Raw genomic sequence first — 27,692 nt, forward strand, 5'->3', positions numbered from 1 at the left:
TCGAAATCATCGAGTATTGTTTCCATTTAAAATGGACCACTTAAAACATAACCAAAATGCATTCCCATTTAAAATGGACCACTAGACAAGGTGCGAATTTAAACATTCTGATACGTGTTTCTTAACCATAACTTCACAGAGAACACGATTCATGCAACTTAATTACTGAAACCAACTCCTAACGAAGATATTAACGTTTTCATTTCACATTGGTTACGAGGAATTTGAACTGCTCGAAACTCAAAGCTCTACGACAATCAAATCGAGCACTACAACGCTTTCAGCAAGCTTCTCAATCGAGCAATCAGTATTCATTTCCCATCATGTGTTGTTCAAATTGTAAACAATTTGCTATAGCTATGATCCAAAGTGTCAAGATTTTTATATTGCAAAAACTGTCGTGATAACGTTTAGCGTGTGATGTGAATCACGCGGAGCATTGAGCTTTCATGAGCGGGTAGTTTAAATTTACACAGCAAGAATCATATTTCGGTAATTTTCGGTGTGCGCATCATGGTTTACGTAAAATTTTGGCTGAGAAACTCGTCTGGTGGTCCATTACGGTAAATATTCGCAATCATCAACTGACTAGATTTTCCATTTAATGTTACGGTGAAGAATCGAAATAATTGACCATCGATGTACTCCTATTAAAAACTATGGTAATGAATCGAAATAATTGAATACTGATGTATTCCTATTTAAAACTAGAGTACCTTTATAGCGAGAGTATGGACAGATCGCTTCATGGAGGGTTTTGGGCCCAAAAGTGCAGCCACCCTTCTAACCAACTTCTAACGCCCGAAATTTCACTGCCAGTCTGTAGATTCCAATTCTAACCAATACGGCTAAGAATGTACATAAACGAGCGTTCTTCCGCAAAAAATGAGTAAATTTATGCAAAAACTAAGTCAAATATATGCTTTATAAACGATGATTCGTAACAATTGTATTAGTAAAACGCTCTGGATGATTGAAATTCGTAGGTTGGCTGCATTTTTGGGCAATAACTTCATTCGCGGAGGCATCGGTGAAGGCCTGATGGATTTTCGGAGTTTCACATCTGTCTATACTCTCGCTATATACAGGTACTCTATTTAAAACGATGGTAAATTATCGAGTGTGATGTAATTTGGACCCGAATATCGATCTTTTACCCTACCTTAAATGTTAGATCGAACGGTCCATCGCGGGTTACAACACGTCCCTGAAAGCAATACGGTGGATCCCATAAGATTATTATTGATTGATTGATTTTATGCTTCCTAACTGTTTTGGAGGCTTCCCATTGGTCTCATTGAATTTATAATCGAAATGTAACGGATTGGTCTCGTCAAAAAATCGTCTAGGACGCACCGTTCTCGAGATATCAAGCAAAAATAATTAACACTCCTGTTCAACACGCTATTCCATGCGGTGTTTGGGTGTCGCAGAGCGTCAGAGTGCGTTGTAGGAGAGACCATTCATGTTTTGTTATTACAAACACTACCGCATAACCAATACAAATTTCACTTGCACAGTACCAAATATCGAGCGAAAATCAATTGTCCATAGTGGATTAATTGATTTTAGACTTCCTAATTGGATGTATTCCTATCAAACGGAACTAAGCGCTAATTTGAGTTCCTTTTGAGGAATTTAGAATCCGGGATAGCGCGTTCTGTCAAACGGACCTAAACGCTATGGAAAAGCATTGCGAGTACAGGACGGAATAAGCCGGACGCCGGATTCCGCCGCCAATCCAAGCCCCTGTACCTTCCTCACCCTATAACGCTAAGGTCCGTTTGATAGAAATACGTCCAATTGTTATGAAGGCTTCCCTGTGGTCTCAATGCATTCATAATTGATTAGTAGCGGATGGCAAATACGCCTTCGGTGCATTTGGTGCCGTCCAAATTCGTCAAAGACGCACCGTTTTCGAGATATCGAGCAAAAACCATCGATTATTTATTGATTTTCTATTTAAATCTATGGTAAAGCATCAAAATCATCAACCAACAATATTCTCATATAAAGTTGTGGTAAATAATCGAAATCATCAACTTTCGTTACACAAACCAATATCATATTGTCAAGTATCACCGGTAATTCAATCAGTAGCAATTATGTTGCATAACCTACAAGTTGAAGGGTAAAATAAACCATTGCATAACCCGCAGATTGAAGGGGCTACATGCAATACCTCGTATTATTAGAATTGTATAACCCGCATATTGAAGGAGTAACATTACCCTGCCATTTCGTTGAACAATTTTTACAACATTGCCTTATTGTACAACACCCGCCATACACCATTGTAATTTAATTCGTTTTTTTTCTATGTAAAAAAAAAATCATCACTTCAAAGGAGCATTTTCTATGACCCCGGGCTATCCGCAATGAAATTTAACGTTTTTCTGATTCCCTTGATCTGTAGAAACTAAAACCAGACATCACATTGTTGTGCGATCCACGAACAGACAGCTAGTTCACGATGAATTTTGAACTCTGGACGGAGCGAGGACCGCAATTTACGAAGGCCACGAAGAAGGCCGCGTATACACATAAGATAGGTATGTGTCATAGACGTGTTTATAACATCAGACGTACAACCGGTTAATAGTAAAGGTCAAGAATCCATTTATTCAAACAAGCATAAAACTCGTATATACATATAGGATACGCATGCGACTTAGGTCAAAGTTGGATTTTCTCGAAAACGAAAAGTCGTATCAAAATTCGGTCTGAACAGTTTTCCGATCTGCGATAGTGTAAAAGAATCGTATCGGGCTGGGGTGGATTGGAGGAGGGTAATTTTCCGAAAATATTTTCCAGCGTAGGACTTAGAAAATTTTTTAATATCCCGAATCAGACCCTCCTCTCCAGTCACCGATACCAGCCCCATCCTGGAGGCTATGGTCTATTGATCCCGAAAATTTTACAAGTCCGAAAATCCGAATATTTTGCACAATCTGAAAACAATGTAAGGAATAAAACCGCGTATACACATAAGATAGGTATGTGTCATAGATGTGTTTTTACCATCAGACATACATCAGACATGTCATTAGTAAAGTCAAGAATCCCATGTATTCAAGCGAGCATAAAAACTCGTATATGCACATAAGATACGCATGCGACTTAGGTAAAAGTTGGATTTTCTCGAAAACTAAAACTCGTATCAAAATTCGGTCTGTACAGTTTTCCGATCTTCGATAGTGTAAAATAATCGCATCGGTCCGAGGTGGGTCGGAGGAGGGTAATTATCCGAAAAATATATTCCAGCGCGGGACTTAGAAAATTTTTTAATTTCCCGAATCAGACCCTCCTCTCCAGTCACCGATACCAGCCCCATCCTGGAGGCTATGGTCTATTGATCCCGAAAATTTTACAAGTTTTCGATTCATCAAACTGAAATTGCAATACACAATCCCAGTTGCTTATTCCAAAACACAAGGTTCGGATCCACATCTCCAAGCGCACACCACTAAAAATTGAAATTCCCGGATCAGACGCTACTCTGCAGTCACTGATACCAGTCCCATCCTGGAGGATATGGTCTATGCGACTTAGGTAAAAGTTAGATTTTCTCGAAAACTAAAAGTCGTATCAAAATTCGGTCTGTACAGTTTTCCGATCTTCGATAGTGTAAAAGAATCGTATCGGTCCGCTACGGATCGGAGGAGGGTAATTTTCCGAAAATTTTTTAATTTCCCGAATCAGACCCTACTCTCCAGTCTCCGATACCAGGCCCATACTGGAGGATATGGTCTATTGATCCCGAAAATTTTACAAGTCCGAAAATCCGAATATTTTGCACAATCTGAAAACAATGTAAGGAATAAAACCGCGTATACACATAAGATAGGTATGTGTCATAGATGTGTTTTTACCATCAGACATACATCAGACATGTCATTAGTAAAGTCAAGAATCCCATGTATTCAAGCGAGCATAAAAACTCGTATATGCACATAAGATACGCATGCGACTTAGGTAAAAGTTGGATTTTCTCGAAAACTAAAACTCGTATCAAAATTCGGTCTGTACAGTTTTCCGATCTTCGATAGTGTAAAATAATCGCATCGGTCCGAGGTGGGTCGGAGGAGGGTAATTATCCGAAAAATATATTCCAGCGCGGGACTTAGAAAATTTTTTAATTTCCCGAATCAGACCCTACTCTCCAGTCTCCGATACCAGTCCCATACTGTGAGATATGGTCTATCGATGGGAAAATTTTACAAGTCCGAAATCTCTAAATCAAAAAGTCGTATTAAAATTCGGTCCGTACAGTTTTCCGATCTTCGATAATGGAAAAGAATTGCATCCATCCGCGGCGGATCGGAGGAGGGTAATTTTCCGAAAATTTTTTAAGTTCCCGAATCAGACCCTACTCTCCAGTATCCGATATCAGACCCATACTGTAGGAGACGGTCTTTCGAAACCGAAAATTTTTACAAGTCCGAAAATCCGAATTTTTTGCACAATCTGACAACATTGTACTATCGAAAAATTAACTAATTTCTCGAACCATCTGGCAACACTGTAAAATGCGATGTTGCAAAATTTCACCCATAATTAAATCATTTATTCAAGTGCACCGTCCGGCAACGTTGTAACCGCCATCTTTAAGAATACACCATTGCATAACCCGCAGATTGAAGGGGCTACATTACACTATTGCATAACCCGCATATTGAAGGGGCAACATGCAATACTTTTACTTTTACAGCGTTGCCATATTGAATAATAATCACCATACAACACTGTAATTTCATTCGTATTTTTCTGCACCATCATGCAGCGCTGTTGGATTTTTTACCTGGCAAAGTCGGCATTTTCACCCTACTTATGCATTGATTTTTATTAAAGACAACCTATTTTGGTTGCTGTTATAAAGAAAAATCAGCCCCAAAATCAGTTTTAGAAGAAAAAATTTGAGCAAGAAATGGTTTATCAAATTGTAGGGTTTCACAGCGATAATGGCAAACAGTTCGAAATAGACAGGGCTCCAAACAAAGGTGAACAGCACCGAAGACACCACAACAAAATTGTGCAAATCAAAGAGGTTTAGGAAGAAGTGTTAAAATGGCACAAACTTTTAAGCATTTTTAGAAGTTAATTTTCTGAATACAAACAACTTGAAAAGAATTTGTGACTACAGCCACTAATGGATTAAAAAGGAGCGGTAATTCTTTGGTGTGAAACCCAAGACTGTGGTACATGGACGAACAAAAAGCTAAGAATTAGACATCATCGAGTTAATAGGTTAAACTATTGAGAACATCTTTTAGAGAAAGAATGGAAGAATATAGATAAAAAAGCTATAAAAAGTACATTGGTTGATTGTTATGATAATGTACTTAGCGTATTTAAGTATAAGGCATGGTGAAAGTCATTTAACAGGGTAAGTATTTTTCTTGGATTTCAAAATACTATGTCTTTTCAAGGTTTTTAAACATAGGATCGCATAAATGTTCCTCGTTGTTCCTTTTTTGGGGGGTAAGTCTAAGAGACCAGTTTGAAAGGTTTTCTCACACGACGCTCTGTCCGTGAAATATCAACTCTCAAAGATGGGATGAATTTTATTTCTAGAGATTTTCATTTCTCAACTTTCATCTCTTTGACTTTTTATGGCAACACCGTATCAATCTATAATTCTTCCGAAAATCTTCCCGACCAACCTTGACCAATCTTTCTTGTGAATTTTGAAGATGCTATCAAATTTGAGCTATAAGTTATTTAAATGGCCGTAATTTGGGATTTTTTTTTGAAGTAGCTATTTTTTCACCATTCAATGTTCAAACTGAATTATCCAAAACACAGCCTCCAGATATAAACTTTCGAATCATATGCTTTTCGTAATAGGTACCAGATGGTTAAGGGCCTAAGAAATAAAAATAGACCAAAATAAATTATTAATTGGTTAAACAAAAAGGTAATCAGTGAAAATGTTCAGTCTAAAATGTCCAATAAATAATACCCACTGTTGTAATGGCCTTTTCTTTATGTCCATTACATAAAATGTCCACTGAGCAAAAATACCCATGTTATCTAATATCCAGAGTGCTAAAAAGGCATGTAACTGCAAAAATCCAAATCTAGGTGTTGTAATGTCCAAAGTATTAAAATGGCATTTACCTGCAAATGTCCACAGTATTTCAAAAGAATGATTCAAAAGAATTCAAAGCATTGTTTAGGCACACCTTGTGAACGTTTGGTTTGACCACCTCAAAGCCCAAGAGCACGATATTGAACAACTCCACGTACAAATAAGAGGTGGTCATGATCAGATAAAGCACCTGATTAGCCGCAAATACATCACAAGTCAGCAAAGAGCGGAAAACATGGTTCAAAACTATGAAATTTATAAAGAAGACGACACCACTGACAATTATTTGAGAGCATTGGCAAATATGTTAAAGAAGCCTGCTGTGGAACTTACTGGTGAGGAGGAAAACCCCTAATGGACCACTAGACAAGGTACAAACTTAAGCATTCTGATTAATGTTTCATGATCAGAATTTCACGTAGAACATGATTCGCGCAACGAAAATTACTGAAACCAACTTCTAACGTAGATATTAACATTTTTATTTCGCATTGGTTACAAAGAATTTGAACTGCCCGCTCACAAGAAACTCAAAAGCTCTACGTGAGTCAAATCGCGCACTACAACGGTTTTAGCAAGCTTCTCAATCGAGCAATGTTAATTTCCCACCATGTGTTTTTCAAACTATACGTAATTTGCTATAGCTGAGCTAAAGCGTCAAGATTGAGGTTGACAGATTTTTTTATTACAGAGACGTTCATGATAACGTTTAGCCCGCGATGTGAATCACGTAAAGCATTGAATTTTCATGAGCGGGTGGTTTCAATTCACGCACCAAGAATCATTAAATATCTTCGGAAGGAGTTGATTTCGGTAATTTCGTTGTGCACATCGTGTTTTACGTAAAATTTTGGTGAAGAAACATGTATCAGAATGCTGAAATTCGTACCTTGTTTAGTGGTCCATTGTGTCGATGATAGAGGTAAAATTGTTTACTCTGGGCATTTTCAGTGGAATGCCATTTTAGCGCTATGGATCAAGAGTGGCGGTAGCCACCCCTGGTCGAGAAAAATGACGTCGTACTAAAGTCTCGATTGCAAAGTGGTGGCGACACTCTTAGACACATGTAACTCCCTTAATCTGAAAATTGATTCGGTTTCCATTCGACTGCAGCCCAAACGACAAAACGGATTCCTACAATCTTGGTGTCTACGGATGCATCTCAATTAGGACTACAAAGTGGAAGAGTTTCATTAAGATCCATTGAGTTTTCAAAAAGTTATAATCACTTAATGACCCAAAACGAGGAAAATTTTACGTTTTACTTTGGCGGGAAATTTGAATTTCAAGAATCCAGGGTCCTGCGAAAGTCACACAAACTCCGCGATAACGGTAAACCTTAGACCCATAAAAAAGGGTACCTAAAGAATCATCATAACACCGTGTCCCGGGTTTTTTACCGTTTTTTAATATCCCTAGTGTTCTAGACGAGAAATTACGGAAAATACGGCTGAACCGACTGAAACGTGCTCATCATGACAATCTTCGGCGACAGATATCTCACTTACTTGGCCGCTGATTGTAATGGAACCTATATAAAGGGCACTGCTTGAAGATATAAGGATTTCATACTGCCGCATAAAATAGGACTTTATTGCATGGATAATCCAGCATCGGCTTACATGGTTCAAAATTGTAGCTATGATTTTTGAATTTAGAAAAAAACCAGTGGTGGTTCAATGCCATTGGTTGATTCTGATCAGGTCCGTCCCAGTTTTGGGAACGAAATTTCCTTCATCGTTACCCAACCTTTAACCTCCAGCTATCGTAAAGTTGTGAATGATGTGATGTGAATGTTTAATTTAAAAGTTCAATTCATTTTAGATCTTAACTACTATTTCTTTTTCTGTTAGAGCCCAATACATTACTTCATTGGTTTCTCTTAAAATGTTCAAGTGATTTCTTCATATTGAACGATGAGTAACAAATTTATGAGTGAGGTTAGGTTATGTCTAACTGGCTGTGCCTGATCCAAGCGGTAAATGTAATTTACGATGATGAAATTACGAAATTGTGCCAAAGAATCGAACGGAAGAAGCATTTCCATCCCTGTTTGCATTCTTATAACAAACAGCACCCAAAAATTTCTATACCATTTTGTGCATTTGTAGACAAGCGGAAAGCGCAACTGTGGATCGGAGAAAAGTGCCACAGTTTTAATTACATTGTTATTTTCCTCATGTCACGAATACTGGTCTTCATATCTTGAAGAGAAGTGTTTTTCAGCAGTGGACCGTATTAGATATAAGTTAACTTCTAAAAGTTACTGGATGTGAGCCTCAACCCTTCCTACGACATGCTACTGTCCTCTGTGCTCTGACCAAAGTTTATTCGCTTTAAATTTTGCTGTCAGCCTATGCGCTCTGAAGTGATTGTGTTTTTCTCAAGTGCATGTTATAATTGTCATTGGCATGAAGGCCATGTTTTCTGCATGATTAGAACGCTTTATCAGTTGGTGGCGAGAAATGCGGTTAGGTGTCCAATTCTGCAATTCATCCTACGCGTTTGCTGGTTTGTGACTATAGCTTCCAGAGAAAGCGAGGTACAGTTTTATTTCTTTTCAGTAGAGTTCAATCATAGGTCAAGTTAATGTCACTAAATCAGAGATCTTTGACGATGAGCATTAGCTCTTTGGTTTTCTCCGAGTCTCTTTGATTTTGTGTCAGTAGTTGTTAGAAACACCATTTTGCCAGTGAATGTCTAAGAGGATCTTTCCTGAAGGGTATGTACTCATTCTATTTTCTTAACTTGACAATTAACTTAAAATGAGTTTCATTTTGCTGCACCTATTCCTGTGTGAAACAGGAGCATCCATTCCTTCTCTGTCTAGAATCCAAACAAAATGTATCACCCATCTCCTTGGGTGGCCCAGCCGCCTGATCATTGAAATTATGTCAATACGATACGATAAGACATAGTCCTATCTTAACCTTGCAATATATCGCAATTCGATGTCGTATCGGGCTGCTTTAAGCTTTCAATAATCGGCCCACAGAATTATGGTATCCCTTGCAGATTGATTGAAACCCTCTTACTTACATGTCAATTATCATTACTTCAACAATTATCTTTTCATCCAGCCAGAAGTATGTCTTCATGATCTACACTGAACACTTTCCTTCGGAGCCTCGCCTTATCGTATCAGCCCCAGTGAGTGAGAGGATATACCCATCCCACCTATATTGGAATGGAAAGCTTCGTTTAAATCGCCGTCCCTCTTTCTTGGTGCTTATGTCAGAGGATAATCTCCACCCTGTTAATGAATATTTTATCTCAGTTCTCTGTTTTAAATAAGGACCAGTTTGCCAGAGGGAACCGGGGAACCTCTGTGTTATTCATGTATTGAGTGTTTGTTTACATCAAGTCATAAGGTTATGCTTGCACCCACTTATTGCTACTTATTGCTAAACAATTTTTCAAAAGTTTGTAGTGATGTTGTGTTACTGAAGTATTCCATCTTGACCTAGCGAGTGCTTTCTAAGCTCAGCTCCCAGCATGTAATTACTCCAGTGAAACAGTACTCGTAAAATATCAGGTGTTCGGAGTTCAGTTTTTACCTACCTAATTTCTACACTGCTGATCGTCCAAGGCTGAATGTGATTAGATCACTAGGTATTATTTATAAGAAGAAATGTAAAGCTTGCACATTAATATCAACTTCCATACATTAACTAAATGCTCCTATCAAGAGATTGCCATTTCGGTTTATGTCTGTCTGTGGACCATAAAAACTCTGGGAAACTAAGAGGTAAATTTTGCAAAATTGTATCCTTAAAATGCCTGTATTACGACCAAATACTTACTCCATGGCTATTGCATTTTTGAAAATAAAGAGGGTTATTCATATAGGTGAAAAATGTACCCAGCCCGGAATGTACGAAACTTTGTAGGCTGATAGTACTAGTTGAGAGAGGCTTATCCCTAGCTCCGTTTTTGCAGGAACCCCAGGGAAACAGCGTTGCCATTTTTTAAAGTCGTAACCTTCAAACATCCATAACTTTCGCAAAAATGCAGTTACAGAGCTCGTATTTATACCAAAAAACGCAAAAAATTACGTTCTATCGACCTATGCAAAAGAAATGTTAATTTGACTCCACTGTTGCCACGTTTTGGTCATTTTTTTAATTTTCGTAATTATTTAAAATCACGTTACCGCCTAAAAAAGTGTTTGCGGTTGGTGGGGATTGAATAAAAACCTGTCGGAATTATTGTTCGTTCGATTCCGCATCCATTGATATATTATTCTTTTCTGAGAGACTTAGGGAACACGAGTTATAGCGATTTGAAAATTCGGCAACACGCCCGACGCCCGATATTGACGCTCGTTTCGGTACGTTTCGCGACTCCGTGTTAAAGCAAAACGCCTAGACCAAGCAAAATTCGAAAAGTCAGCCCATGATTTGCACTTTTTTGAAACTTTTACACGATTTTTAAGAATTCAAGTAGCGGCAGTGTTGCCGGTTTTCAATGAAAACCACCGCTGCGATCACAATTTAAAGTAGTACTCATTTAATCACGTTCAGCTAACCTAAACTGACCATTTGCGACATGGTGTTCACAACATTGCCTAATTTCCGTCGGAATTCGCGTAGAGGCGGGGTTGCCAGTTTTCATGGAAACCGCCACCGCAATCACAAAAAAAAATGTATTACTTATTTAATCACGTTCAGCGTTATTCTGTAGTTGGAATTGTTTATTTATCGAATCGATGGTTTCTGCTATCTCTCTGCAACGGCGGTGGTGCCCGACAGTAACGAGATATCGATATTGTATAGAGATCAAGAGCAATGGATCTAGGTCCCCTGCCAAAACTACTCATCGGACCGATTGAGTGATTTGTGGGCTTAAATTTCGATATCTCGTTACTGTCGGGCACCACCGCCGTTGCAGAGAGATAGCAGAAACCATCGATTCGATAAATAAACAATTCCAACTACAGAATAACGCTGAACGTGATTAAATAAGTAATACATTTTTTTTTGTGATTGCGGTGGCGGTTTCCATGAAAACTGGCAACCCCGCCTCTACGCGAATTCCGACGGAAATTAGGCAATGTTGTGAACACCATGTCGCAAATGGTCAGTTTAGGTTAGCTGAACGTGATTAAATGAGTACTACTTTAAATTGTGATCGCAGCGGTGGTTTTCATTGAAAACCGGCAACACTGCCGCTACTTGAATTCTTAAAAATCGTGTAAAAGTTTCAAAAAAGTGCAAATCATGGGCTGACTTTTCGAATTTTGCTTGGTCTAGGCGTTTTGCTTTAACACGGAGTCGCGAAACGTACCGAAACGAGCGTCAATATCGGGCGTCGGGCGTGTTGCCGAATTTTCAAATCGCTATAACTCGTGTTCCCTAAGTCTCTCAGAAAAGAATAATATATCAATGGATGCGGAATCGAAACGAACAATAATTCCGACAGGTTTTTATTCAATCCCCACCAACCGCAAACACTTTTTTAGGCGGTAACGTGATTTTAAATAATTACGAAAATTAAAAAAATGACCAAAACGTGGCAACAGTGGAGTCAAATTAACATTTCTTTTGCATAGGTCGATAGAACGTAATTTTTTGCGTTTTTTGGTATAAATACGAGCTCTGTAACTGCATTTTTGCGAAAGTTATGGATGTTTGAAGGTTACGACTTTAAAAAATGGCAACGCTGTTTCCCTGGGGTTCCTGCAAAAACGGAGCTAGGGATAAGCCTCTCTCAACTAGTACTATCAGCCTACAAAGTTTCGTACATTCCGGGCTGGGTACATTTTTCGCCTATATGAATAACCCTCTTTGGGCACTGTGTGGGAAAGTATGTGCTTTGACAAATTTTATAGTGAAGCGATATTATTCAAAATTGATCCAAGAGAAAGGCACACTATTTCTTTGCATGCACAGATATTTTTTTGCAATGGCTCATACTTAATAAAGTCGGTGAGAAATTCTTTTAATAGGTATTGATTGTCAGAACCTGTAGCCTGATTGTCGAAATTTTGTGTTTGTTAGGTAGACACAGATGACATGGGTCAAAAAGCGGGACGTGATTGGTCGGCTATTTCTTGTTGCTGTTTTGTCATGCCTCTGTCGGGTGGAACCCTCAACAAGCTAAAGGCATCTCTTAAGCTTCTGACGGTATGTCGTCCATTCCATCAGACAAAGGCACGATAAAGCAGCGATAAGGGCGAACCTAACTCGAAATGGGCCTTACCTAATCAATGAGTGTACACAAGGGTTAATTATTCGATCTCATACATATAGAGAATGAACTAGAAAAAAAGCTTCCAAAAAAAAGTGATCATTTTTTAGATACTATGGTTAAAAAATAAAAAATCAACTTTCTTTACAAAGAGCGACGCCAAAAACGACCGTTTTTTGGCACAATTTGGGCCAGAAGGGATTTTTCTGAAACCGAGCCCAAACGATACCTTATGATACCCTAAAACTCTGGTAAAAATTTTAGCTTGAGTATACGCACGGTTTTTGAGAAATGAGGGGGCAAAGTTGCCAAATCGCCATCATTCTGGACAGCATTTCTACAGCAAAAAGACGGGAAAAATGGACGAAAAAGTTACACCTTTGATGGGTTTCGGCTGTAAATGTTCTCATTGGGCCCCCAAGCATTTAACTGTGTTCAGTTTCAAAAATTTTGGTCGCACAGTGGTCCAAAATGGGGGGAAATCGTCGACAAATCAGGATTCTTTGTCAAATTTTTAGAAATGGAAGTAAAATTGTCGGTCTGCTGCAGTTTTCATGGCTAACAATGCTTGTATCGGTCATCAATGCATGAAATTGTGTTCAGCTTCCCAAATTTACATCGCACAGTGGTCAAAAATGGGGGAATTAGTGGACAAATTAAGATCCTCTGTCAAACTTTTTAAAAATGAAGTGAAACTGTTGGTCCTCAGTAGAGTTTAGATCCCGGAAAAATTATTTAAATTATTTTTTTGACTATTTAAATCTTTTTTTAATTTTTTCTCTCCATTTTTCTTCTTTTTTTTAAAATTTCTGAAAGTTTGCATATTTTATTGAGAGATGCTACAAAGTCTATTCCATAACAAAGTTCTATAAACAATACGGTCTGACATGTAGTAATAATTAAAAAAATCAAAAACATGAATTTTTCCGGGATCTAAACTCTACTGGGGAACAACAGTTTCACTTCATTTTTAAAAAGTTTGACAGAGGATCTTAATTTGTCCACTAATTCCCCCATTTTTGACCACTGTGCGATGTAAATTTGGGAAGCTGAACACAATTTCATGCATTGATGACCGATACGAACATTGTTAGCCATAAAAACTGCAGCAGACCGACAATTTTACTTCCATTTCTAAAAATTTGACAAAGAATCCTGATTTGTCGACGATTAGCCACTCAATACCTATTACAAAAAGTGCAACACTCAAAAGTTCATACCTGAAGGTTGAACTGAAAAATAACATCTCGAAAATCTGAGAGAAATTCAGCTGAGTCAGTTTGAACAAAAATAGCAAGTTCCAAAAAATCCCAAATTACAGCCATTTAAATAACCATTTGCTCAATTCTGAAGGCATGATTCGAATTCACATGAAAAATTGATCTAGAACAAAACATTTTTTTTTAAATTAGATGGATCATTACAGACTGCCGCCATGGAAAGTCAAAGAAGGGACCTGAGAAAATGAAAATCGCTAGAGCGAGCTTTTTCAAATATCACTGAAATTCACCCCATCTTCGGACAATATTTTGCGGACAGAGAGTCGGAGAGAAAACCCTTCAAAGCGGTTTTTTAGAATGATGTGAACAAATTTAGGGCCAAATTGGAGGAGGTCGGGCTCCAGATCTGATTGAGTTGACGAGGGGTGACCTTGATGGATACTTACCACATGTTTTCTGGTGATATGCATTACAGTTTTCCATGTTACTTCGTAGAGGAGTTTCGTTTGAGTAACAAATACTTTATGTTTGGAAGCTACTAAACTGGTGAGACTGTTGTAACATTCTTCCTCTGAAACCGAGAGAAAAATACTCATCTGATAAGGTGTTTTAATTTATTACACTTATACATTATACATATTTCATATTCAAGCAGCTGAATCAACGCACTAAGGGGGCTCTGCAATCTTTGGTCAACATCAAGAGCTATTCCCATAGCTCAAAACGCAAACAACTCCTGCTGGTCTATTTTGCAGCTAACCTCCTACTGGAAGTCCACGTCACCCCCTTCTGGGAGAAATACAATCAAACACCTGTTTGGGCAACAGATCATATGATCCACCATTCCAAACACCAACGGTTATCCTATCCATACCTCCATACCAAACCAATCACCTATGTTTGATAAATGCACGAACTAGAAAGATCCAACCTTGCTTTGCACAACTTCATGAAGTGTATTCTTCCGTTATTCTTAACGCAGAATTTTATTTGAAAAGAGGAAAAGTTATGGATCACTAGACAATAGGGTGTCCCAGAAAAAGTTCGACCCTCGAAAAGTTACGATTTATGGTTATAAAAGTGTTCCATTTGGTTAGAAAGCACTTTTGACTGACAGACACTTTTGATTTTAATTATTGACGAAGCAGTCACGTTAAAGCCCCGATAATTTGAGATATAGTAGCCTCCTAACACACTAATTTCGATATAAATTAAAATTTTGGGCGTGCGAGACAGTGAAGTATGTTTTAAAAATTCGGAAACTTGGCCAAAAACGCTTCTCAGGCGCAGATGGGATACAAATCGGCGAGTTGACTAATTTTTACTTTCTCGCTCCCCTAGGGTAGAGAGGAAGTATTGTCATCCTCCAAGGAAAAAAAAAAAGTTGAAATTTCATCATTTCTAGACGTTTTAAGGTCCCAGGAGTCAAAATAACCATACTTGAAAAAATGTGTGTCCGTCCGGCTGACGTCCCCCAAATCTGTCTACAGCGATATCTCAGAATCTATCTGTTCGATTTCATTCAAAATTGGCACAGGACACCATGTCTATGGTCTTATTATGCACGTCGAACGATTTTGGGGTACGCTAAAATTTGGGGGGGCTAGGGTCAAATTGGGTTAAAGGTCCATTTTCAGCATAATCACACGGAAAGCTCATTTTGAGGGACTGTAAATTTTGAAAAATGCCTTTAATTATTTAAAAGTGGGCAACAAGCACATCACCTGGGTCATTAATTTAAGTTCCTAAAAGATCTTTGGACTAAACTCAAAATTCAAGGGATTACGAGGCCCAAAAGTAGGGCACTTTGCTCCGCGACATCACACAAACAACTCGTTTTCAAAGAATGTAAATTTGAAAAAAAAATGCCTTTCATTTCTTCGAAAGTTGGCATAAGAGCACCACCTGATTCAATAATGTAAGTTCCTATAAGGTCTTTGGACTGAACTAAAAATTGAAGGGTTACGTGTCATATAGTGAGGAGAGCACTTCGGTCACACGGAGAGCTCATGGACTGTAGATTTTGAAAAAAATGCCTTTAATTCTTTGAAAGTTGGCTCAAAAGCACCATCTGAGTCATTAATTTAAGTTCCTAAAGGATTCTTGGACTAATCTCATAATTGCAGAAGGGCCGATAGGAAACGCTCAATTCTCTGATAAATGAGTCGGAACGCTTCTAGATAATAGCAGCAAACGCTTTGAGTCAGGTGAAACCCAGGAATTCAAATGCATTATATAATGCATCATATACTATTTCCAAAATTACTCCGTAGGTATACACCAAGCAAAATTAGACAACTAATTAGGTACTCACATTACATAGGTACTATGAATCATCAAGCTAACGCCAAGAACTGACACTTAGATCTTTATTAAAAACTAATATGTTTGTTGTTAATGAATTTAGAATCCCGGCAGATTCCATCTTTTGCGGTTCCTTTTTACGAGGTACTAAGCACAAATATAATATAATAATTCGGCACAAATATGACTGATTTAATGCTTGTTACTAAAGGAAGGAGGTTATAATTGTTATAATTAAGGTGATTCAATGGACGCCATATTTTGTGTCAGAACGGCATGCGATATATCGCATCAATTGGTTCCATATTTTCAGCTACTCGTCATTTTTCTCCTATTTTGAGATCGCACTTCTGTTGTCAGAAGTCTAAAGCACTCACTTACCAATTTTAACAAAGAAATTCAACGTAATAAAGGCGTGGTTTTTTCAGAGAGAAAACATCACATTCGATACTGATATCGAAACTGCACTCGAATGCGATATTTTCTCTCTGAAAAAACCACGCCTTTATTACGTTGAATTTCTTTGTTAAAATTGGTAAGCGAGTGCTTTAGACTCCTGACAACAAAATTGCGATCTCAAAATAGGAGAAAAATGACGAGTAGCTGAAAATATGGAACCAATTGATGCGATATATCGCATGCCATTCTGACACAAAATATGGCGTCCATCGAATCACCTTAACCTGAGGTTTGTTGACGTTTGTCGACAGCAGCAAGGGGATGGCGCTCTCTATTGTTTTCGCTTTGAATTACGGGGATACGCGGTAAGGAGATGGCGCTCTTGGCGGGCGTGTGGTGAACCTTCCAGCAGGTAGATTCGCCGCCAAATTTAAAATTTGGGAGATGCTAAGCGAAAACCGTTTAGTTTTAAGACTATTTAAACATCGAATAGTCATTCTACCCATTAAAGTAGATATTTGATGGCTTTTGACCGTGCTTAAGGAGAGATTATAATATAAAATCGTATCTGAAGTATGATGTCAATGAATCTAATGGATCCTAATGAATCGTAGAAAAGCTAAGATTTTTGCGGATTGCCGTCTTTGACAGGAGACTTTGTTAATCAATTACATATTTAATTGAAGATGCCTCATAAAATCAACAAGTCGAGTCCGAATACATGAATTCATCACATATCGCGAAGACATTTACAATAAAGTTCAGTGGATTGAATAAAAATTTCATAACTATCATCCTGCGATCAAAATTCCAATCAAACTTTATGATTTTGTAAAATTGGCAGTATTTTTCTAAATATTCCAGTAAAAGTGTCTATGCAGGCGCGGAGCGCCGGCAAAAGCGAGAAAGTGTTGTGCGATTCTCGCACCATGATGGGGGCGAAGCCCCCCACATGCCGGCGCGAGGCGCCGGTACGCGGCGCTTGCGCCGCGCATAAATTGTCCGGGGCCCAATTTTTTTTTAAAGTTTGAAAGAATATTGCTATCGTCGTAAAAATTTAAGGTAGTTGACTTCTAGCATAGACTACTTTTGATATAAATTACACATTTAAGCGCAAAGACCGCGGAAGTATTTTTTAAAAATTCAGAAACTTGACCGAAAACGCTGTTTTGGCGCAAATATGCATTTCGGTGAAAATTGGTTCCTTTTTTCATTTTCGGAGAAATATTGCTGGCGTTGTATAAACTGAAGTAGTCTACTTCTAACAACATAGTTTTGAGAAAAAGTAAGAGCTTGGTCCCAGAGACAAAAAAATTTACGCGTTGTTAAGGGACATTACCCGAAGAGAGTTATTGCGTAACGCGCACTGCAAGCTATAATGTCGAAATGTAAACTATCTGTCTCTAGGACCAAAACTATTATTTCTTGTCAAAACTATGTTGTCAGAAGTCGACTACTTTCAGTTCATACAACGCCAGCAATATTTCTCCGAAAATTAAAAAAGTAATCAATTTTTCCGAAATACATAAAAACAAAAATATGATTTTTGTACAAAATTTCGGCCCAATCCAAAAAATGTCACTAATTACCAAAAACAAAAAATATGATGGCAGTACCGTTTGGATTCATCATATAAAAGGAAATGATATCAAAACGGCCCAATTTTCTCTTTCATGCCCATGCAATATACCAAACACCCCAACTTTTTTCACAAAAAAAAAATAAATAAATAAATAAATACCTATAAGGCATGATGACCTGAACACGTTTATTGGATCCATCGCTTTAAAGGAGTATGATATCAAATCGGCCCAACTTCTCTGAAATATGCCCATCTCGGATCAATAATTTTTTTGAGACCTTCCGACTCATCGCTGAGGAGACACTGATCATTACTTGACCCTTAGTATATGTCCTTGTTTAGATGTCAAAGAGTTCCTTATGAGAACTGTAATGAATTTTTTTTCTTTGAAGAGATAAAATCAAAAAATCGTCATAAAATTGAAAAAAAAATTCGAAGAAAAAAAAAGGAATGGGCCGGCCGGCCGTACATACAAGTGGTAGATAATATAGGGTGATTATCGTCTCTCTTTCACATATACATTAACAAGTATCATCGTCAAAAGGAGGATCAGTCCTTCTTGAAATCGTCATTGAAAGATAGACTGAAAGATATTCACACATGGGTGAACAACTTAACAACTTTCAAGCAATGCCATATTCTTTGTTTGTTTCTGATAGAAGGCCTTACAAACTACTGAACCTTGGCGTATTATTGCGAATATTATGTGCCTCCTACTTACAATGCTTCTTTCTTAGCAACTTCATGGATGTTGGCAAGACCGGGTCGGTCACCCATGCCAAAATGTTGGGGCATACCAATGTATCTACATTTCCCCCTTTTTTTTGTACGTGCCGGCCGGCCCATTCCTTTTTTTTTCTTCGAATTTTTTTTTCAATTTTATGACGATTTTTTGATTTTATCTCTTCAAAGAAAAAAAATTCATTACAGTTCTCATAAGGAACTCTTTGACATCTAAACAAGGACATATACTAAGGGTCAAGTAATGATCAGTGTCTCCTCAGCGATGAGTCGGAAGGTCTCAAAAAAATTATTGATCCGAGATGGGCATATTTCAGAGAAGTTGGGCCGATTTGATATCATACTCCTTTAAAGCGATGGATCCAATAAACGTGTTCAGGTCATCATGCCTTATAGGTATTTATTTATTTATTTATTTTTTTTTTGTGAAAAAAGTTGGGGTGTTTGGTATATTGCATGGGCATGAAAGAGAAAATTGGGCCGTTTTGATATCATTTCCTTTTATATGATGAATCCAAACGGTACTGCCATCATATTTTTTTGTTTTTGGTAATTAGTGACATTTTTTGGATTGGGCCGAAATTTTGTACAAAAATCATATTTTTGTTTTTTTGGAAGGATATCACGTATTTTTGGTATGACTTCTACGAAGTATCAGGCAAAGAGAGTTCCCATTTTAAATTTAAAAGTTGTTCCCGCGGGCGCGAGGCAGAGAGGAAACGACCCCCCCCCCCCCCCCTCGAAAGCGGCCCACCTTTTTTTAAGGAATTTCGTTCAAACCGCATGTCAATAATCTGTAATCGTTCTCGAGACATCAGTAAGGAAGGATCCATATTTTTGGCACACCCTGTACGTCACAGAAAAAAAAACCGCAGGTCAGTATTGAAATCGTGACAAAGTTGGGTCACTTGACGTAATGCCTAATTCTCATTGGCTACGAACGATAGAAACTACAGTAAAGCGCATTGACTTATAACGCAATCTAAGTCGCGCGGTAGGTAAGACAGCTAGCGGGGTAAATCAGGGTAAAGACGCGCCTTCCGCTTAGTGGATACATCCGGATATACGAACGAAAAGTACCCGTATCAGGCAACGGCACTGGCATGACAGGCATTTCCATTGTCTCGGTCTCGGACTTGCTGGGTGTTGCTGAGTTGCCTATCGTCCCGCCTGAAGGGACTCCAGTCTCGCCGAAATTTCCTAATGCGCAGTCTAAGCCATAGATAGTGCTTAGAGAGGTTTATGATAATTATGTTATAGTTTCGTTTGGAAATTTTGAATCGGGTTTGAGCAAAATAGCATTGCAATTTCAATTTCTCCTGGCTCCTGTCTCTTTTTCTATGTCATATTATTTCTGAAATTAATAACAATATAACTTCTTGAATGGTTTTCTCATTGTACGCACGAAACATTTTCAATTTTATGCTGCCCCGAGGAATAATACTTCCAAATGTGACCATTCTTGATTTTCCATGATTCCTTCTCTCTCTAGGTACCTTTTTCGTTGTGAGTGAGTTTTCTTTTATGATTCTCTGATTACTGAGGGCACAATGCTTGGGCACAATGTGCCTGAAACGAAAAGTTGCTACTTACTTGTTTACTATGTGCATTCCTATCCAGACATCATACGAAATCATCTTGGTACTTGCGTTAAATCTTTCCGTTCATAAGGAGATGGTATACAATAAACTTTAGTTGTGATGACATAAATTTTCTCAACTGCATGCTGATTATTGAAACTATGTCAGTACGACAAGGCAAGACAGCCCTATCTTAACCGTGCAATATATCGCATTTCGATCTCTTATCAGACTGCTTCAAACTTTCAATAATCGGCCTGCTGCAATGAAATCCTTTTATAGCTTTCATCATTATGATTCTCCATTTGGCCATTCTGGTCAACTAGAGTCCACAAAGACACATTGACTTTAAACGTGCAACAGGGTGAAAGGGAGAGTGCCAGTTTAACTAATAATGGGTTTATTTTCAATTATAAAATTAACCAGTCTATTTACTGTCACACCTTCAAAGTGGGTGAATGGGTCAGGCAAGAACCCTGATAATCAACAACTTCAGAGCTGCTCTTAATATAGGACTTCTATGTAATGTTCCATCTCCTGTGTACAGTAGGCACAAAACCAGGATTTACATTAGAGGCATCACCTGTGTTAAGGGATACCTTTTATGTCTTACATTATCCAACATTTTTTTTTTGGATTCTTGGAACTAATGATAGAATGCAAGCTAAATTCTGCAGCTCAGTGCAGGACCTGTATCATTTACGCTGCTTATACCTAGTTATGCCTGCCAGGTCCTTTGACCATTCGAATCGCAATTTCTCCGAGCTCCAATTTCATCATCAGAAATAACATTGCAAACGCGTGATACCGTCTCATAAAGACAGTAAGCAAAGTAAGTATTTATCAATATTTTTAGTTTTATGAGAGATGTCTCTAAAGCTATGGCATTCTGTATCTTGAGAAATGTGACCAGTTAACTCGTCATTGGAAAAGATAAACAGTAAGAGTTGATGCTTCCGCAAGCAAAAATTACAGTTACCACAACTGAAATTTCGATCTCAATAGCATGAATCTTCTGAACGGTAATGAAACAGTTTTATAACATTTCATTTTCAGGAGCCTTTATCTGCCAATGCTGGTCATACAGAGTCAACAGCGATTGAGTTTCAGTGCGTTATCAGGGTACAACAGAGAATACCACTTTAATTTTTGGTTTTCCTTTCAATAACATTTCATTTTTATGAGTCTGTATCTGCCAATTCTGGTCATGCAGAGTCGGCTGCAATTGAGTTTCAACGCACTATAAGGGTAAAACGGAGAGTACAATTTTGATTCTTTGTTTTACTTTCAAGGATGGAAAAAACAGTCCATTTTCTGTCACACCTTCAGGCATGAACTTTTCAGCTAAGGACTCAAATAAATGACAACTTAGGAGCCACTTGTCATGTATGGTTCTTCTGTATTAGTCCGTCCCTTTCGTACCGTAGACCGAGAACCAGAGGTTAAAGTATAAACATCACCTAAATTCAAGGCTTAATTTTATATCCTATGCTATGTGATCCCTCTCATACGATTCTATCGAGCGAATGTTTCTGCCGGTAAGTTAATTATGTGGAGCACCATCATATCTATGCTGGGAATTGCCAGGGAGATTCTGCAACCATCCGATTAAGGTAACTCTCACATCAATACAGTGGCAGGTAAAGTAAGCAGGTATTTATGAGAGATTTCTCAACTCGGGCATTCAATGCCCACTTTCTGTCAAAACAGATGCTCTGTTGATATACTGTTGCAGCCCAAAATATTATATAACTAATATTTTTAGTCGCCTCAGTCTCAATCGATAGCTTTCATTATTCTGCCAGTTCTGGCTACCCAAAGTCCACATCTAATGAGTTTTAACTCACTTTCAGGGTGTGCCAGAGAATTAATTCCTGTATCCATTTTCCGTGCTAAATGAACCAGCTAATTTTCTGTCGCACTCTCATAGTGGGTAAATTTGTCAGGCGAGGACTCAGATAATCTAGAGGTCAGGCGGCACTGATGTATTATATCGAACAGCTGCTCTGTATTATCTCCTATATGTGGTAAGCAGTGACGGCAAGTTTACGTCTCCAGGTACTGCAAATTTTAGCCGATGTATAGAGAGGTTATCATCAAGGATATCCTGCATTAGTTATAGCATTTCAATTTTATCAAACCAATGAAATAGTAGCATATAGATACATACCTTCTGCAGAGGTCAATATGAAAGACCTTGATTTGAAGAATTTTATCCAAATACAGGCAAATTAGACGATTCAATCAACTTCTGACACAGAATCAAGGAGACTTGCTGATAATCAAATTAACAGTAATGTTTGAAGTCAAGTATCTTGGATGTTGTGACATTGAGTTGATTTCATTAACAGAGTGCTGCGTAGCTTCTTTAAGAAGACACATACGCACGACTGATGGGTGAATGCGTAAACCGCGTTTCCAATATAGAGCATTACAAGTCTATGAAAACATTGAGGCTTTATGCACCGATATAACATGATACACTGAGAAAACACACATCAACTCCGGAGGAGGTAGGCTGCCTGGCTGCTAGCAAAATTTTAGTAGAAAGTGGAAACGCAGATTCATTCCCACCGATTGAGATCCCAGACACACATCATCGTATTGAGGGAAAGGATGATTTTCTGGTGAAAAGTTGCTGAATCTTATTAACGAGAAATAGTATCTCGGACTCACTATAGTGGGATATCATCAATCATTCATGAACAATTACTTGAAAAGATCACTAGATCAGGGCCGCTGGGAAGAAATGGCAGGTTGATCCGAGTACTCACTGTGGCAACTAAATTTATCAAGGGTGCGGGAATCATAAAAGGATTATATAGAAATGGATCCAGTTATCTTCGGCTACGATAAAATGGAAACACGCATCAATTAATCTATCTTCATCTTATTATTTCAATTAATCTATCTTCTTCGTATTAATTAAATATTTAAAGCCATAATAACAGTAGCATAACCTGAAATTTAACCTCTGGAGTCGGCGCTCACCATCCATCGCGCGGTTCTACAAGTTATTTTCAAATTCAAATGTGCTTGAAGAATTGAAGGACCCGCTCCTTCTTTGATTAATTTTCTCATTTTGGCGTCCATATAAGTCTGAAAACTTTGCGGAAGTACAATCCTTGAAGTCTACAGATTTAAATTTTACCTAGTTTAAATGGCTTTATGCTACAATTATTGCTGTAGGTCTACTTACTGCTCGACTTTCAAAAACGTCAAAAACGACTCAATTATCAATCGTTCTCCCTTATACGTCGTTAATTTCAATTTTTGAAAAAAACGGTCCGGCATTATATACCACAGATTTGAAATATGTATACTTTTATATGGTTTTTTTCTACGGTTTAGCTGTAATTTGTTGGCCAAAATCACGCCCGCCATTCCGCGGCCGGGCGTTTCGCGGGCCTCGAATCTGCCCCGAATCTGCTCATCTGCTCAGCGATTGGTCAATCCATCATCGTCATGTTTTGGGGTCCAAAATTTGTCGTTAAAGCTTAATAACTTTTTTAATATTTAACTAAACTTAAAAAGGGTGGGCATTACGAGTAGAGCTGAGCATACTCTACCCAAATATTATAGGGTTTTTGGGGTTTACTCTCCGACTTAATTAGTAGGAGAGCTTAATGGACCGCAAACCGTGCAGAAAAGCCCGGTCGCGTTGTTTCGTGTAAAACTAGTTAGGCAGCAGCCACCCGTCTTTTTTTTTTTTTTTTTTTTTTTTTTTTTTTTTTTTTTTTTTTTTTTTTTTTTTTTGGGTCGTCATTTTTTAGAGGGAGTTTTTTAGGATTGGGCCGGGGTGGCTACCGCCACCTAGAATTTGCGCCAACACAGCGTTTTGGGTCAAGTTTTCGAATTTTTAAAAAATACTTCCGCGGTCTTCACGCTTAGAAGAATGTGTCATTTACATCAAAAGTAGTCTATTAGAAGTCAATTACCTTGAGTTCTTACGACATTAGAAATATTCCAAAAAAACCTCAAGGTAGTTCATATTTTGTCAGCGTTATATTGGCTCAGATTCATCTAAGTATGGTGTTTTTTTAGTCAGATAGTGAACTTAATAATTATAAACAGCATGATGAGGAATGGAAAAGTGAAGATGAAGCGAACGCGAAAATCCTCACCACTATATTTGATACAGTTAATGAAGTTTACCAGGATCGAAAACCGAAGGAAAATAACGGGGTAATAAGTGATATCACCTTAAGAGAGTCAGTGCGTAACACACTGCAAGCCATAATGTCGAAATCTAAACTATCTGTCTCTTGGACCAAAACTGTTATTTTTCCTCAAAACTACACGGAAAAAAAAAATTGCTGATTCAACAATTTAATTGCTGAAAACAGTGAGTGCAATGTTTCAACGCAGATTTTACAACAAAAAAATGCTACTTTAACCACATTGTAAACTAATTTAACCACATTGTAAACTAATTTAACCACGGGGGTAGTTAAAGTAGCATTTTTTTGTTGTAAAATCTGCGTTGATACATTGCACTCACTGTTTTTAGCAATTGAATTGCTGAATCAGCAATTGAATTGCTGAATCAGCAATTTTTTTTTCCGTGTATGTTGTTAGAAGTCGACTTCTTTCAGTTCATACAACGCCAGCAACATTTCTCCGAAAATTAAAAAAGGAACCAATTTTCGCCGAAATGCATATTTGCGCTGAAACAGCGTTTTCGGTCAAGTTTCCGAATTTTTAAAAAATACTTCCGTGGTCTCCACGCTTAAATGTGTAATTTATATCAAAAGTAGTCTATTAGAAGTCAACTATCTTAAATTTTTACGACGATAGCAATATTCCTTCAAACTTAAAAAAATTAATCAACTCGCCGATTTGTATCCCATCTGCGCCTGAGAAGCGTTTTTGGCCAAGTTTCCGAATTTTTAAAACATACTTCACTGTCTCGCACGCTCAAAATTTTAATTTATATCAAAATTAGTGTGTTAGGAGGCTACTATCCCAAAGTTTCGGGCCCTAGCGTGACTGCTTCGTCAATTAAAAAAAATAATCAAATCGCCAAAAACCTCAATCATCGGAATCGCAAATTTCACGATAATGTGCGATGCGGCAGCACTTAAACTTTACCTAAAAATCTGGAACTTGGTTAAAAAAGTTTTCTAACCAAATGGACCACATTTATAACCATGAATCGTAACTTTTCGAAATTCGAACTTTTTTTGGGATACCCTACTAGACAAGGTATGAATTTCAGAAATATATGTTTGGGTGTATGTATGTCTGTACAAAATGAAAACAAAGAATTGGTCACAAATAATTTGAATTTCTTGCAAGACAAACCAGGATCTACATAAATCAAATCTATACTAATAAAAGAGACTTTATATTGATAGACGCTCACTCACTGGTTGCGCCCCTGTGAGGAGAGCGGAGGGGCCAGAGTCTGCCCGAGAGCGCTCTCAAAAGAGGAGAGCTGGTGGAGACGATTAGCGATGGCGAATGATCCCAACGCCCATAGCGATGGCCCTTAGAGGATGGAAAAGAGGAGAGGGAGGAAGGTCCCACTGAGATACTCAGAAGGCCTACCAGCCGAGATACTCAGCCGCAATGAGAGGGAAGGGAGAGAGAGAGAAATCCTCCCAACCAAGAAACTCAGTCGGGTCTGAAGGAGAAAAGAGACTTCTCAGCCGGGAAACTCAGCTGAGATGAGAAGAGAGGAAGAGAGAAATCCTCAGCCGAGATGAAAGAGAGAGAAAATCTCAGCCGAGATGCTTAGCCGAGATGAAAAGAGAGGGAGAGAGAAATCTCAGCCGAGATGAAAAGAGAGGAAGAGAGAAAATCCCACCGAGATACTCAGAAGAGCTACCAGCCGAGTTACTCAGCCGCGATGGGAAGAAAAAGAGAAGAGAGAGAAAAATCTTCCCAACCGAGAAGCTCAGTCGGGTCTAAAGAGAAAGAGAGAGGTTCCAGCCGAGATACTCAGCCGGGTGAGGGAGGTGGAGAGGGGGAGAGGGGGAGAAAGGGTGAGAGGGGGAGAGGGGGGGGAGAGGGGGGGAGAGGGGGGGAGAGGGGGGAGAGGGGGGAGAGAGGGGGGAGAGGGGGGAGGGGGAGAGAGAGAGAAAAGGTAAAAGAGAGGCTCTATGTATTCCCGCCAGCCGAGGTACTCAGCCGGATCGAGGGGAATGAGAGTCTATACAGCGTAGAGAGAGGATCTTGATCAGGAGCAAAAGCAGAAAACTTAACTGATCGAGCAACGATGATCGAATGATGAACTTACGCCCGGCGGCTGCCCTTTTATAGATGACACGCGTGGACGCGTCGGACTTTTGAGGCTATGTCTACATGTTGAACTAATCGATATTGATACAATCTCACCTATTTGATGTATCGAAAACGATCCATTCCTTAGATCGCAGCTGCGTTTTCGTGGCAATATATTTAACCCCCCCCCCCCCCCAAAAAAAAAGGCTCCGCCCGTCCGAAGCAGAGACACTCCAGATTTTTGCGTGTCTAATAGGGTCGCCCGGCAACGGATGCACGAGTCGGCACTCGCAAAAATCTTAGGTAAAATTAATCATCTGTCTTCCAGCACGAGACGTGGCACTCGCTCCATCTCACTCGCACTCTCTCTCACACCCGTTGTCCTTACGGAAAAATCGACCCACGCGGACCGCGATATCCCGCGAACCGGAGGGCGGATCGTGGAATCCTCCCTTAGATTTTTACGAAAACGCAGCTACAAGCTGAGAAGTGGATCGTATTTGATACATCAAAGAGGTGAGACTGTATCGGTATCCGTTGGTTCAATATGTAAACATAGCTCTAAAAGCCAATTGAGTAATCTGAGGGAACGGGTTTCTTGTGTTAGATATATTATTCTTTTGGTTATAAAATGGCAATGAAAAGTGAAATTGAAGGGAGTTTTCTCATTTCTAGCTTTATCTACTTACATTCTAATTCGTTTGAGGGTATGCTCCGTTGTTTGACAAGGGGAGGCTACCGATTGTCCCCCTCAGATCGGGTTCAAATTTGGCAGAGAGGTAGAATAGGTTAATATAAGAAACCGTATTTTTTTTTAGGTGCCAATGCCCAGCCGTTTTCGAGTTATGAATTTTTGAAGTTGCCGTTTTTGCGTGTCAGCGACGCGCTCAAGTTGAGTCTACTGTGCGCGCACCTTTTAATGTGATCCGAGATATACGAACGTCAAATACGTCCACCGGCCAAGCGGTAGCGTGCTCGCTCACGGCGCAAGGGGTCCGGAGTTCGATTCTTGATCCGAAAATTAATTTTTACGATTGATTATTTTGTTTTTTAATCGCTTCATCACAACAAATTGTAAGTCACTTTGTAAAAGCTAGGATGTGAATAACATTTTTTTCCCCCTTTTTTCTCAAGAAATCATAAAAAAAAAAATATTAAAAAATACATAAAAAATAATTAGAATCATAACGTTTACAAGGTGATTTATAATTTTGCTGATTCTATCCCCCCCCCCCCTCTACTTTCATCGGCATTGATCGTTCTTCAGATTTTGGTTTCTTAGAAATAATTGAAAATAATGACTTTTTCAGGTTTTTTTAAGTTCACATGTTTTGAAGTTCACCATAGTCACCATATATGAC

The 27,692-nt window shown here is 38.6% G+C and overlaps 1 protein-coding gene across 14 annotated transcripts in view; it reads right to left on the reverse strand.

Annotated features, from left to right (window-relative positions):
* sky (GTPase-activating protein skywalker) overlaps window positions 1-27,692 on the reverse strand; it is a 220,015-nt gene that overhangs the window by 120,754 nt on the left and 71,569 nt on the right. For all 14 annotated transcript variants that reach the window (XM_019055403.2, XM_019055402.2, XM_019055401.2 and 11 more), the window contains one exon: window positions 13,947-14,071. In XM_019055403.2, coding sequence (XP_018910948.1) covers window positions 13,947-14,071 — 125 coding nt within the window. The remainder of the gene's footprint in view (window positions 1-13,946; window positions 14,072-27,692) is intronic.

Source organism: Bemisia tabaci, chromosome 1, assembly GCF_918797505.1.
Source record: "Bemisia tabaci chromosome 1, PGI_BMITA_v3".
NCBI classification, from domain to species: domain Eukaryota; kingdom Metazoa; phylum Arthropoda; class Insecta; order Hemiptera; family Aleyrodidae; genus Bemisia; species Bemisia tabaci.